At 45.2% G+C, this 14098-nt stretch overlaps 1 protein-coding gene and 1 pseudogene across 1 annotated transcript; one reads left to right on the plus strand and one right to left on the minus strand.

The window, feature by feature from the left end:
* Positions 1–614: 614 nt before the first annotated feature.
* Positions 615–2136, minus strand: LOC129847688 (endonuclease III-like protein 1; annotated as a pseudogene).
* A 981-nt stretch (positions 2137–3117) lies between these two features.
* On the plus strand, positions 3118–14093 carry LOC129847689 (alpha-2-macroglobulin-like; the record flags this gene model as incomplete). The annotated part of the gene is made up of 28 exons (XM_055915440.1): positions 3118–3222; positions 4227–4314; positions 4516–4696; positions 5060–5216; positions 5621–5673; positions 6019–6039; positions 6293–6458; positions 6555–6639; positions 7498–7648; positions 7758–7878; positions 8320–8429; positions 8566–8739; positions 9092–9325; positions 9702–9768; positions 9844–9989; positions 10119–10268; positions 10624–10776; positions 10930–11017; positions 11154–11301; positions 11566–11791; positions 11876–12002; positions 12108–12229; positions 12324–12375; positions 12454–12537; positions 12643–12819; positions 13621–13696; positions 13824–13980; positions 14079–14093. Coding segments are annotated over exons 2-28 (3327 nt in total), but the record flags the coding sequence as incomplete, so codon positions are not given.
* Positions 14094–14098: the final 5 nt, after the last annotated feature.

A 14098-nucleotide genomic window follows, 5' to 3' on the forward strand; every position in this document is an offset into this window, starting at 1 on the left:
CCGGCTTCTTCATCTGCAGGATCGTCTGAGACCAGCCACCTGATGAAACAGGAGTATTTCTGGCTGTAGTAAAGCCTTTTCGTGGGAGGAACCTCATTCTGATGGTCTGGCTCAGTGGGTGGGCCTGTGCCCTCCCATGGCTGTGCCCCTGCCCAGTCACATGTAATCCATAGATCAGGGCCTAATTGATTTGAATCGACTGCTTTCCTTATGAACTGTAACTCTGGAAAATCATTGAAGTTGTTGCATGTATATTAATGGATAATATCAACTCACTTCAGTGGTCACTTAAGGGTGCAAATGATATCAAGTGTATTCTATCCATAAACTCAGATTAGGACCCTGACAGTCAGTTGGATCCAGTAAGGCATTGGTCACCAAACCACCCTGTAGTCTCCTGGAGGAACTCAATCACTTGTGGCACTGAGTAACGGGGGTTATACACTCGCATTGTTAATTCCACGTCTTAGGCACTCTGGTATATCTGCAAGGACTGTCAGTGGTCGCTATTAGTTTTTGGAACAGAACATTTAAGTGCTGATTATTGTATGGGACAATATGCAAATGTGTTTGAGTACATTTGAAAAAAACAATTGAGTACAATAGTTTGTCAGTTTAATAAATTGGTTATTAGTTGATGTAAAAAATCTGAATGCAATGATTTGAAGGTAATTTTGGGTTGGGGTTGTGAAATTCTAGCAAAATAAATGGGGTCTGCAGAAATTCAGTCCAAAAATGGTCTCCCTGCTAAAGAAATTAATACCACTGGGCAAGTAGGAGTTACCACCATATCTCTAATACCAGTCATTTCACAACAGTCAAGGGAAGTGACACGTGTACACTTTGGGAGGAAGGAGAGAGAATTGGGACCAGGTCCCTATATCTCTATAGGGATTCTACCCCCTTCTGTCGTATCATGTAGAGAAGGTTTTGGCTTTGGACTTCCTCTTTCTGGGCAGCAGAGGGAAGAGGCTGGTAGCCAGAGGTTCCTCTTTGACAGGTGTGGCTGAGGAGGGGGGTGGTAACCCCAAACCAAGCTCCAGCTTAACCCTGGAGGTCTTGGGGGAGTGTGGTGAGCGAGGTGACCCAGCTGTAGGCCTCTTGGCTGGGGAGGCTTGATGGGTGGAGGGACAGCTGTGCTGGTTCAGACACACGGAGCAGAGGATTGACACACCGGTTGACCAAACCCCACCAGCAACCAGTTGATCTCACTCCATAGATCCCTGTGTCGGGGAAGAGAGAGGAAGATCATCAATAACCATCCCCGTCTTCATCAAAATCATGTCGGACAGAAATCACAAGGCCAAATGTTTCCCTTACCTGCTGTAAGGGATCTGATTGGCCAGTAACTGGTTAACGAGTGACCTGATGGGTCAGAGGTACAGGAAGTGGTGTTGTCTGGTTACCTTGGTAACCAGTCTTCCAGGGCCTTGCGTGTCTCCTCTGGGTTCTTTGTCCCACCTCTCGTCCATCCCAGCCGGTTGGAGATACGGTGGACGTGCGTGTCCACACCCACACACACACACACACACACTATAAAAACAACAAAAATGCCATTATAAAGAAGCCCACTATATAATCCAATAGAACTACCACTCTGCACTTGATCAGACCACACCACATGCAGATTAGAGTATGGGATTTGTAGTTCTATATGAGCCATACCTACCTATGCCAGAGACCTGGTGCCAGGCGATGTCCATGGCCAGGTGAGCCATCTTGGGTCCTACTCCAGGTAGTCGTACCAGGCCCTCCACTGTGTTAGGGATGTACCCCTCTACACTCCCTCTGGAGCATCACTGACGTCTGCTTCAGGTACTTCACCTTGGTCTGGAGGAGGGGGGGGGGTGGGAGAAAAGACATGTCAAGGTTTCATTCATAAGTATTCACACCCCTTGACTTTTTCCAAATGGTACAGCCTGAATTTAAAATGGATTACACTGAGATTTGTTTGGCCACTATACCCCATAATGTCAAAGTGGAATTGTTTTTTATTTATTACTTTTTTACAAATAAAAAGCTGAAATGTCTTGTCAATAGGTATTCAACCTCTTTGTTATGGCAAGCCTAAATAAATGTGCTGAACAAGTCACATACGTTGCATGTACTCACTGTGTGCAGTAATGACTGCCTCATCTCTGTACCCCACACATAGAATTATCTGTAAGTTGCCTCAGCCGAGCAGTGAATTTCTAACACAGATTCAACCACAAAAACTAGGAACGTTTTCTAATGCCTCACAAAGTAGAGCAGATGGGTTGGTAGATGGGTAAAAATAAAAAGCAGATATTGAATATCTCAACATGGTGAAGTTATGAATTACACGTTGGATGGTGTGTCGATACACCCAGTCACTGCAAAGATACAGGCGTCCTTCCCAACTCAGTTGCCAGAGAGGAAGGAAGCTGCTCAGGGATTTTACCATGAGGCCAATGGTGACTTTAAAACAGTTACAGAGTTTAACAGCTGTGATAGGAGGGGATTCAATTATCTGTCCTGCGTTACCCCGGTGGAAGGAGTGTCCGGGATGCCTCTGGAGCCTGAGCCAGGTGCCACTTTCAAAGCGGATCAAAACAAAGTGATGTAGGTCAAATCAAATCAAATTGTATTTGTCACATGCGCCGAATACAACAAGTGTAGACTTTATCGTGAAATGCTGACTTACAAGCCCTTGACCAACAGCGCAGTTCAAGAAGAAGAAAATATTGACCAAGTAGACTAAAATAAAAAGTAACACAATAACGAGGCTATATACAGGGGGCACCGGTACCGAGTCCGCAGGCTAGTTGAGGTAATCATCATGTAGGTGGGGGCGAAGTGACTACGCATAGGAAACAAACAAACAGCGAGTTGCAGCAGTGTACAAAAGCACGCGGAGTAATGATTTAGGAGTTTTCATATACATAGGCCTAAAAGTGTCTGGCCTTGATAAAACCCCCATATGTGCTTCAGCTGCCTTCCCAATGTTTGAAAATGCAAACATTTGACGGATAGAAAACATGTTGTAGACCTATGTTCCTGAATTACTATACGCACCATGCTGCCTTGTTGACAATATGATCGCGCATTTGAAATGGCCGTTCAGTCTAATCGAACTCCCTGAATATCCAGCAGGTGCGAGCGCTTACTAATTAGAGAAAAGTCCGCAACTAAGGATATTTATAGGGACATGACCGACGAGGGATATTTACGTTCGACTGAGTCCACAAACAACCCGCTGCGGTGAGTATGCCTAGGTCACAGGTGCTATAGCAACTTGTGTTTCAATCATATACCCAAAACAAGTTTAAAAATAAAAAAATAAAAATAAAAAAAAAACTTGCATCTGGTCTTAGCAACAGAATACTTTCTCCTAGTGCACGCTAGACACACTTTTGCAATCTGTGTTTGGCGCCCAGTTTCTAGCCCGATATATTGTAACTCGGTCTAGAAGTAACACTAACCTACATGCGATTGAGCCTTTTTACCGACCTGTGTCTGCAGCCTGGTCTCATAGACTATACGTAAAATAGTAAAAATATATCTGCCAGACTGAAATCTGTATGAAATGGTAAGTTTGGTATTTTTACAGGAGACTGACAGCTACTTAAGGCAAAAACCAAAAGGGCGGAGGGGTGGGTGTAATAAAACTGCCGTATAACATTTTGGGTAATAAGCAACTTCATCTACTTTGGAACTACTTAGCTAAAAGGGTTAAGGTTAGCCAACATGCTAATTAACTTTACTCCTAATGTTTAGCCTAGTTAATGTTAGCTACCTAGCTCATGTTGGCCACAACAAATTGGAATTTGTAAGATGTACATTTTTAACATATCGTATGAAATGGATGATGGACATCCACAAATGTAATATATCATACTAGAGTGTTTCAGTTTTGCGTACAAAATGATAGGAAATGGTCTGAGACTAGGTTGGTGCCTGTTTGGTGTTGCTTCTCCCTGTCTAGTGGTATGTCAGTGGGTAGATGCTTCTGATATGGTTTGCAGTTCCCAGGAAAGAATTTTAAATTGAATTGTTTGGTCTCTCACCCCCTTCCCTGTAGAATTGTATTTTATTAGCCAACCCTTAACCTAATTCTCCTAACCTGCTGTGTATGAATTCACCTATAAGGTTAGAACTATTGACAGTCTGTATCCCATCTAGACACAACCTGTGTGCAGCAGGCAGGTCTTCCATGTAGGAATACTGGGTCATAACAGACTTGGTGGTTTATTCTTCTCCTTTAGTCATGGTTCTTCCTGGGCTTCAGGTTTGGAGATGGATACTCTTTGCCTGCATTCACTGGCTGTGTGTCTGTCAAGAGACTCCAAGACCGTAAGTCAATCTGCACTCACAAGTTAGAATTTAGTGATCAGACTTGCTTCTCTCGTCTGGGTTTAATGTTCTTTTAGAGCAATTTTTCCATCTACCCTTTCTGCAGATCTTTATCCCCCTGTGTATTTCACCTGGCTTTGTGTTTGGAGGTATCCTGTCATTGGGTAGTGATTTTCCTGTTGCCGGGTGTGTTCTCTGTAGGGTTTACATGGTAGCCATTCCTGCAGTGATCCAGGCAGGCTCAGAGGCCAAGCTTTGTGCCAGCCTTCTGCAGCCCAACGAGACCCTGGTCATGACCGTATCTCTGATGGCTGACGGGCAGAACAAGAGACTTCTCCACCAGAGTTCTGACCAAGAGTTTCACCGCTGTTTCCAGTTTCAGGTCAGCCCAGCACTGGTGGACATCTAGAGCCATTCCAATAAGAGTGTACTGTACTGCTCAGCTGTGATGCATCGCTTAGGTTCTTTGTGCAAGGCCAGCTTGTTTTATGGGAAATGTCAGTGGTGGCCTACCAGAACTTTTCTGTGATTCAGGCTCCAATTTGTACCAGGTTTTGATTGAATGCTAGTATATACTATCGAGACAATGACGTGCATAATGGGATCCCTGCAGGAGTTAAACGCTCTACCTTGAAGTTGCTAGTGGCACGCTCTTACCAGCTGGGCCACACGGCACCACGTTTTTAATGTCCTATGTTATCGGTCTGTTAGTTCACCGGTGTTGCCCTGTTTCCGTCCCTGACAGGCCCCTCATGTGAAGAGCGACAAAGTGCAGAACTTTAAGGTGGAGGTTCGAGGGGAAACATTTCTATCCACAGAGGAGAGAAGGGTCATGATCAAACCCTACAGCCCCATGACGTTCATCCAAACGGACAAACCAATCTACAACCCAGGACAAACGGGTAATGTTACAGCCGGTAGTCTGGTTGCTAAGAAACAGGACAATTAGGTGTTGGCATGTTCTGTAATGGTTTACTCCGGTGCTTTGACCTTTTTGGACCCCATTTTGATATCAACAGTTTTCCACGACCCCACCATGTTCCCTTTGTTTATTTGAGGCTGTAACCGTATTACAATGAAGTACTATCAGACTGAAATCTGAAGGAAGAAACTATCATTGGGGAAGAGCATTGCCAGCAGTCTGTTCTAATGAGTCATGCGTGGCTTATGAGGATTGTAGAGGGAAACGGTAGAAATACCGGGTGAAAGATTACTGGGAATCTGGGACCCTTGGGATTATGAGAAAGTTGTCTGAAATGATGCTTCTAATATTCTTATTGTTCGTCTTGTCATTGGCTTTTTACAGTGCATTTTAGAGTCGTCACCTTGGATACCCATTTTAGCCCCGTCAATCAGCTGGTGAGTTGAAAATATACGATTGACAATAGTATTTTAGTTCAGTCTCTACTATTTCAAACCAAGATGCAGAAGTGTCACACTACTGTGATGGACATAGCAGTCTGGTATTATGTACAGCACTCAACCAGCCAGGACATGGGGCTTCCATTCATATAGGTCAGATTGGAATGAATGGGATCATCTCTTCCTGAGAATGACTTGGTCGCTTAACGTAAACATCACATGTAGCATTTGCAATTCAATCACCTGTCTAGTTCCTATAGTTGTAGACAGCTATGCGCCTCTGTTTTGGCATTGGGTTCATGTTTCATTAACAACTCCATCTCTTGTCTTTGCCCTTCACAGTACAACATTGTGGAACTTGAGGTAAGATCCTTGTTAGTGTGACTTTATGTTGACTGTCAGTGTAAAGACTGCAGCATTATGACTCCCCCGGCTAGCTAGGTCCTCATATCCACCTACTGTAGGAGTTAGCTAAATACTTCCGATCAGCATTGTATCTAGGTCCCCTTCAGTAGATGAATGTTGCAGATAGAACTGACTCCTTGTCCTGTATACTGTTGTGAACTTTCCACATCGTTGTGTCCTCCTGAACGTTCCCCTTCCTATGACCCAACAGGATGTTAATCACAACCGGATTGGACAGTGGGTCAACACTACATCCAGTGGCAGCATTCTGCAGCTTTCTCACCCCCTGAACTCTGAAGCACCTGTAGGATCCTATACCATTGTAGTGTGGATTGGTGAAGAGAAAATCTACCACAACTTCAAGGTAGAACAGTATGGTAGGTGGAGTTTCTCTTTCATGCTTGGTAATGTTGAATCAATGCATCACAAGCCTGGAACATTCTGGAGTTGACTGCTGTTCTTTTTATCTGTAGCTTTGCCCAAGTTTGAGATCCAAATGAACCTCACGGACAAGATCAGCGTTGTTCAGGAAGAGTATGAAGTGAAAGTGTGTGCAAAGTGAGTAAACACTATTGGTGAATTGCAATGTACTGTAGTTACAAGGTGATGTAGCTGAGTTCCACATGTCATTTAATAATCTCATTACGCTGAGGCAGACCTGGGCTGAAATACTATTGGAAGTAGTTCATTTACCTTCACAGTTCAAATTAAGGATTTGGATCTTTGAAAATACAAGTAAATTACATGTTATTGGTTACAACACGTGTTTAGTACATGTTGCGGGTGCAGCAATAGGTAACAATTTCACAAATGCCTAATACACACTTCTAAGGAATGGCATGAAGAATAGATGGTCAATGTCAGAGGTATAGAATACAGTATATACATACAAGATGAGTAATGCAAGGTATGTCAGCATCATTAGTGACCAGTATTTCAAGTCTGTAGGCAGCAGCCTGTGTGCTAGTACTGTAGCTTAATTTGATAATACACTTGGAAATTGTCATGCATTTGAGGATGCTCAAATACACTTATTTAAATATAAAATCCTTAAATATGCATGTGGTCTACATTAATGACATGCTACTGCTCAATGTCTTAAACTGCTGCTACAATCCCTGAGATTATGTACGGTGGCATTTACATGAACAGCTGGCTCTTCGGTCATAAAGCGTCTCAGATTAGGATTGCTGTTCTAGGGTCAGGTCCCACCCTGACATGTGACCTTGTTCATTATGATCTGTAGTTAAAACGGATCCCGTTCTGAGGCTCTATGAGTACAGGTCCAGATTCATTGACCGTGATAAATGTGTGACTTCAAGCCTGCAGGAATGCATAAGCCTTTAGGTCTCCTGTTTTTAATATGATAATTGGATGTAGGAAGTTGACACTTGTCTTGTTGTGAATTGAAATCAGATACACGTATAGGCAGCCTGTACCTGGTAAAGTAGGGGTCAAGTTGTGCCGACCCTTGGTGGACAATGCAGTGATACCAATAACAATCGATGAGCGACATCCACAAGGAGTTCCTGATTACACACCTCCATGCCACAAAGAGTCAATAGAGGTTTGTATGCTTTCCTAAAACTAGTAGTGCTGTTTTTACAAACATATTACATTTTGAATGGGATTTACTTTTTTTTTTTTTTTTTTGCTGTTTTGCTTGCTTTTCCTAGATGGACCATACTGGCTGTGCTTCTTATGTCTTCAACATGGCAATTTTCACAAAGAATGCAGGAGAGAAATTGCTGGAAGACGTGTTTAGTTTCCACGCAGAAGTACAGGAGGAGGGGACAGGCAAGTCCTTTATGAGATGCATCATGTTATTTCCTCAATACAAACCCTTCATTTCACTTCAGCTGATGGCGACGTAACTATTGCCTTTTTCATTAGATCAGGGTTTCCCTAACTGTCCTGGGGTTCCCCCTGGGTTTTGGTTTCTGCCCGAGCGCTACACGGCTGACTGAAATAACCGTCTCATAGTGTAGTTTTGATTAGAATCAGCTGTAGTGCAGGAAACTACAAGGTGCACCCAGGGGGGGGGGGCCAGGACTGAGTTTGGGTTCCTCTGCGTTGGCTCAACGTTGGGAAGAAAGAGCTTTATGCCCTTTGGTGCTGCAGCAGGGTTTTATATAATGCTGTTTTATGGTTTTAATATTCTGTTTAAGCTGCACTGCAGTTCAGTTTCTGCATGGTACTGGTAATTGTGAAATATACCATCCTGTTTTCATTTGACAGGTATTACACTGTCAGAGGACAAACGCATAGAGCTCTCCTATGTGATTGGAGAATTCACATTTGTTGACACGCCCCAAATCTATGAGCATGGATCAATTATCGAAGGCAAGGTAAGTTCAAATGGTGTTCCTGTTGCATTGTGGATGCTAGTTTGTCCTGCTTCCTGAACTACTGAACTGAACTGTGGTAGGTAATGATGACGTATGTAGTGTCACTTCATTCATACAACCCCCCCCTTTTCCTCAGATAAATGCTGTTCGCTTTAACAACACACCCATCTCTGACATGTTAGTCTACCTGTTTGAGGAGAAAGGCTGGTCCTCGTATCTACGACTACAGAACCTAACCACGGACAGTAGTGGTATTGCCAGGTTCTCCCTCAACACAACCAGTCTGCCCAAAGAGAATATTAACTTGGTAGTAAGTATGATTCCTTCTAGGTTTGACAGACTTTATACTCCATGCCAGTGTCCTGGAGACCGTAAGGGGTGCATGTTTAGTTTCTTGCCCACACAGCTGACGTCAAATAATGAACTCTTCCTCAAGGTTTGAATCGGACCGCTTGGGGTCCCCAGGACAGTGGGGGGAAATGCTGCCCAGAGGTCATGACCCTAACATGCTATGACCAGGATGGGCTAGGTGGAAGTAAGGTGGATCAGTTACCATATTGCTTCCTGTCATCCTCTCAGATCCCCACTGTATATAGGACAGGGTCTAGGGGGTGATTTAGGATTGGGCCTTTAGTTAGACTCTCCCTTTTGTTCCTTTCCAGGTGAGTGACACCCCACAAGTGGAGTTCCCAGGATACAGGGTCCCCTATTTCAACAGAGGGCAACACCTACTCTCACTGATCCAGCCCGCTGCCCCTGACAGTAAACCGTCCAGCTCCCTGGCTATTCAGAAGGTGGAGAAACCACTGGCATGTGGGCAGGCGGTGTCAGTCACCATCCGCTATGTCATCGTAGGGGAGACTGTCCCAAAGGGCTCTGTGGCTGTCCTCTACCTGGTGAGTAGAACCAGGAACAACCTGCAAACCCACGGTGCCTCTCAAACAGCACCATATTTCCTAGTTGCGCTCCTTTAGACCAGGATCATTTCAGACATTGCTCCAGCAACACTTTCAAAGGATGTGCCTATACTACACCAATACTCCTAATCAACCACTGTAACCCAACCTAGCTCATGTTACAAATTGGACTTTTGAATATATATATATATTCAGAAAATTCGTAACCTATATAAAATGGATGATGGACATCCACAAATGAATACATATCATACTAATTGGAGTCCTGGATTTGTTAACCATGTTACGTCTACCCCATGAGTCCAGGTTGCAACGTCTCCTCTCTGTTGCTGAGAACTGTTCCCTTTCTCTCCAGGCCTTATCCAGAGGGGTCATAGTTCAGCATGGACACATCAATGTTACTGTGCAGCAGGACAGTCCTGGTGAGTGAGTTTCATGATGTGATTCTGAACGTTCTGGAAGGTGCTCGATGACAGTGACCTGCTCTTGCGTTGCAGTAGCTGAGGGTGACGTCACCTTGAAGTTGGCAGTGGTTCCAGAGATGGCGCCGGTGGTTCAGCTCCTGGTGTACAGTATGCTACCCAGTGAGACTGTCATCGCCCACAGCATGAACTTCCCCACTGAGAAATGCTTCAGGAACAAGGTGTGTGTGTGTGTGCAGGAGTCTCATATCCCCAGTGACTGTATGTGGCGGACATTGTTGTTTTCTGAAAGGTGTCCAGTATTTCCAGACTATCATACCTGGAGTAATGGTATCTGATGTGTATGCCAGGTGTTGGTGGAGTTCTCTCCCTCCAACGCAGTCCCAGGGGAGGAGAACACCCTGCATCTCTCGGCCCAGCCCGGTTCCCTCTGTGGCCTCGGTGCTGTGGACCAGAGTGTTGGCATCATGGAGCCAGGGAAGAGGCTGGATGCTGACAAGGTAACGGAGCTCACTGAAGTGAACTACAGTGGTACCACCATACCTACTGTTTTGGTGGTGCTGGGAATACAACCATTGACTACAGGAGACATGGAGTGGATCTGTTCACTGGTCATTTGGGGAGCTTTTATCAAATGTGATGGGACTCATTCTCTGGCTTGAGGCCCACTTTCTATTGACTCTCAGTAACTGGAAAGCACCTCCTTATTGACGTTCTGGGTTGACGGGACAACATGCTAAACGTTTAGCAATGGAAAACAAAAATGGAGTATTTCCCCAAGTAGTCGTTTCAGTCTGTTCTGTTCGGTCCCCAATGAACGAGGTAATTTCACACCTCTCTGTTGTCCCTTTCCAGATATTTGATTTGTTACCGGTCAAGGAGACGACCTATATTCCCTACGAGCTTGAAGATCCAGTAGAATGTTTACGTGTTAGACCAAGGAGACTCATAATACCACACCCATATGGACCGTCTGAGATGACAAATGATCCTTATGCAGTTTTTCAGGTAAATTATTTCTGCCCTGGTTTCTCAACTTGAAGCCTCTTTTCTTTCTGGGAAGAATCAGTCCCCGTTCTGTTACAATGTGTTCATCTTACACTGTTAAACTTATTAATAATTGTCAGTGTCATTCTATTAAGTTGTTTCTGCTCTTTCTAGACGCTGGGACTGAAGCTAGCGACTAACCTGGATATAAGAGTACCTTCCTGCCTCAGTTACCAGGGGAACCAGTACTATCGCTCCTATGGTGAGATGTCCTTACCAACCCTTATTCTCATTGCCAAGTCTAATGAATCTTGGGTTATGGATGACCTTTTGTTAGAATAAGCACAGCATTCAGTCCACTTTAACTTGACAATAATGGCCATGTTTTGTGTTAGTAGCTTACAGCCCTATGGCTAGGCCTGGATCAGCGGGTCCTAGACTTGAAATGGCTGTGGCTGGTGGACTTGCCGCTCCACCTCCGCCACCCATACAGACGGTCCGTACATTCTTCCCTGAGACATGGATTTGGGACCTTGTGGAAGTTGGGTAAGTGCTCTGCGCAGTGAGGCGGACCTCTGGTGAAAGCCCTCTTAGCTCTTGCCTCATATCCAAACAGTAGTGGTGTAGATTAGGAACCTGAACCTCTGTAAACTGTAGGCCAGCTTTCTCTTAGGAAAGACCCGTTGACCTCCATGGGTGTCCCTGGTTAGATAAAGCTTAAATGCATTTGTAACAAACAGTGTTGAAATTAGTCCTTCTCTATTGGACACTTGGTGGCTTTCTGTTTGAACTCTGACCTCTGTATTCCAGGGAGTCTGGATCAGCAGATGTCCCCCTGACAGTCCCAGACACCATCACCACCTGGGAGACTGAGGTCTTCTGCCTGGCCCCCAGTGGCTTCGGTCTGGCTCCTCTGGTGGAGCTCACGGTCTTCCAGCCCTTCTTCCTGGAGCTCACCCTGCCCTACTCAGTCATCCGGGGAGAGCACTTTGAGCTGAAGGCCACTGTGTTTAACTACCTCTCCAAGTGCATCGTGGTACGGCACTGCACCAGGATGGTTTCTGTAGTTGTATTGTTTTTGGCGTACCGTGTTATCTTACGACGTGTTCCTCTTTGGCAGGTTTCTGTGACTCCAGCTCTTTCCTCTGACTACACTCTCTCACCCTTGCGTGATGTCCGGGACTCCCCGTGCTTGTGTGCCAATGGACGAAAGACCTTCAGTTGGACAATGGCCCCCTCTGTCCTGGGTTAGTCTTCATTCAACTGTTCAAATGGCAGAATGGATGTCAACCCGAGTTGTGTGCTGTCACCGTATTGGATGTTGTGTAACCTGCGCTGTACTGTGTGTGTAGGGGTTTTGAACGTGTCCGTTAGTGCGGCGGCTGTCCAGTCCCACACTGCGTGTGACAACGGGGTTGCGAACGTACCGGAGAGAGGACGCGTTGACACAGTCACACGGAGCCTGCTGGTGAAGGTATGTAGTCTACTGCTGTGGGAGAACTAACGTTAGGTTGCACAGATACTGTCTAGTGTAACTGCCTCTGAAATGAATCCCTCTCTTCCTCCAGGCTGAGGGAACAGAGAAGAGACACACCTACAACTGGTTGCTGTGTCCTACTGGTCAGTAATGAATCAACGTTGAATGTTCACGGTGGTTGACGTGATCATCTTCTTTCATGCACATCTTTGTGTCCACAGGAGAAGCTCTGACGGAGGAGGTGGAACCGCAACTCCCCCAGAATGTGGTGGATGGCTCTGCTAGGATTTCCCTCTCAGTTCTGGGTAAAATACACCACTGTGTAGTGGTGGGAAGACGACCCTTCTCCAGTGACGCTGCTGTTTGCTGAAGACGACAGTCTGTAACAGAAGTCCCTTGTTTCTCTGTAGGGGACATCCTGGGTCGGGCCCTCAACAACCTGGATGGACTGTTGCAGATGCCGTATGGGTGTGGGGAGCAGAATATGGCCCTGCTTTCCCCCAATATCTACATCCTGGAGTACCTGAGGAACACAAAGCAGCTCACGCCAGCCATCCTAGACAAGGCGACCAAGTTCCTCACTAGTGGTAGGAGAGTCCCTTAACATCTGTCTTGATTAGATACCAAATCCACAAACCGGGCTGGATTTGTCCTAATAGAGGATTTTGTTTTGTATTCCAAACCAGGGGATTATATGCAACGCTGGATAAACTAGTAATATCATCAACCATGTGTAGTTGACTAGTGATTGTTTTTTATAAGATAAGTTTAATGCTAGCTAGCAACTTACCTTGGCTTCTTGCTGCCCTCGCGTAACAGGTAGTCAGCCTGCCACGCAGGCTCCTCGTGGAGTGCAATGGTTAGAGCGTTGGACTAGTAACCGGAAGGTGGTAAAAATCTGTCGTTCTGCCCCTGAACAAGGCAGTTAACCCACCGTTCCTAGGCAGTCATTGAAAATAAGAATGTGTTCTTAAATTAAAAAAAATCGGTGTCCAAAAATACCGATTACCGTTTGTAATGAACTTGAAATCGGCCCTGATTAATCGGTGGACCTCTAATATCAATGTCTTAACATCACTGACCCAACACATGGTTTCCTACTGAAGTCATTTGATGGTAGAATATTGACACTGTCTCATAGCGCCCTATTCCTTATGTAGGGCAGGACTCTCCAACCCTGTTACTGTCCTGTAGGGTTTCACTCCAACCCTCATCTAGCTCCCCTACTAATAATTAGCTGGCTGAATGGGGTTAATTACAACTTGGTGTGAGGGTAGCTCTCCATGAACAGGGTTGGAGAGCCCTGATATATAGGGAGCCATTTGGGGCACAACTCTGGGAATGGAACAACCGCTTGGTCACTGTTCATGCTAAAACCCCACCGACAGGTTACCAACGGCAGCTGAACTACAAGAATGCTGATGGTGCGTACAGCACATTTGGACAAGGCTTGGGGAACACCTGGTGAGTACTTGGCTTGTTTTTCACCTACTGGTGGCTTCAATGAACCATTGACCAACGTGTGATGTCATGACTTGGAGCTTGACGATATTATGTCAGGGCTTTTAAATGAATCCAGTTCTTTCTTCAGGCTGACTGCTTTTGTCTTGAGATCCTTTGGCAAAGCCCAGTCTTTCATCTATGTTGACCCGGCAACGATGGAGCAATCCAAGACTTGGTTGGAACGTCAACAAGGCAAACATGGCTGTTTCAGAGCTTTAGGGAAGCTCTTGAACAACAGAATGAAGGTATTTTATATTGCTAATAAACTGGTTGTTTCATCAGACCAGACATAGTTTGATTTCAACAGGCTAGATACAGTTAGTGTGTTGACATTGTTTTCTAGGGTGGAGTGACGGATGAAGT

Source organism: Salvelinus fontinalis, unplaced genomic scaffold (genome assembly GCF_029448725.1).
Source record: "Salvelinus fontinalis isolate EN_2023a unplaced genomic scaffold, ASM2944872v1 scaffold_0926, whole genome shotgun sequence".
NCBI classification, from domain to species: Eukaryota; Metazoa; Chordata; class Actinopteri; order Salmoniformes; family Salmonidae; genus Salvelinus; species Salvelinus fontinalis.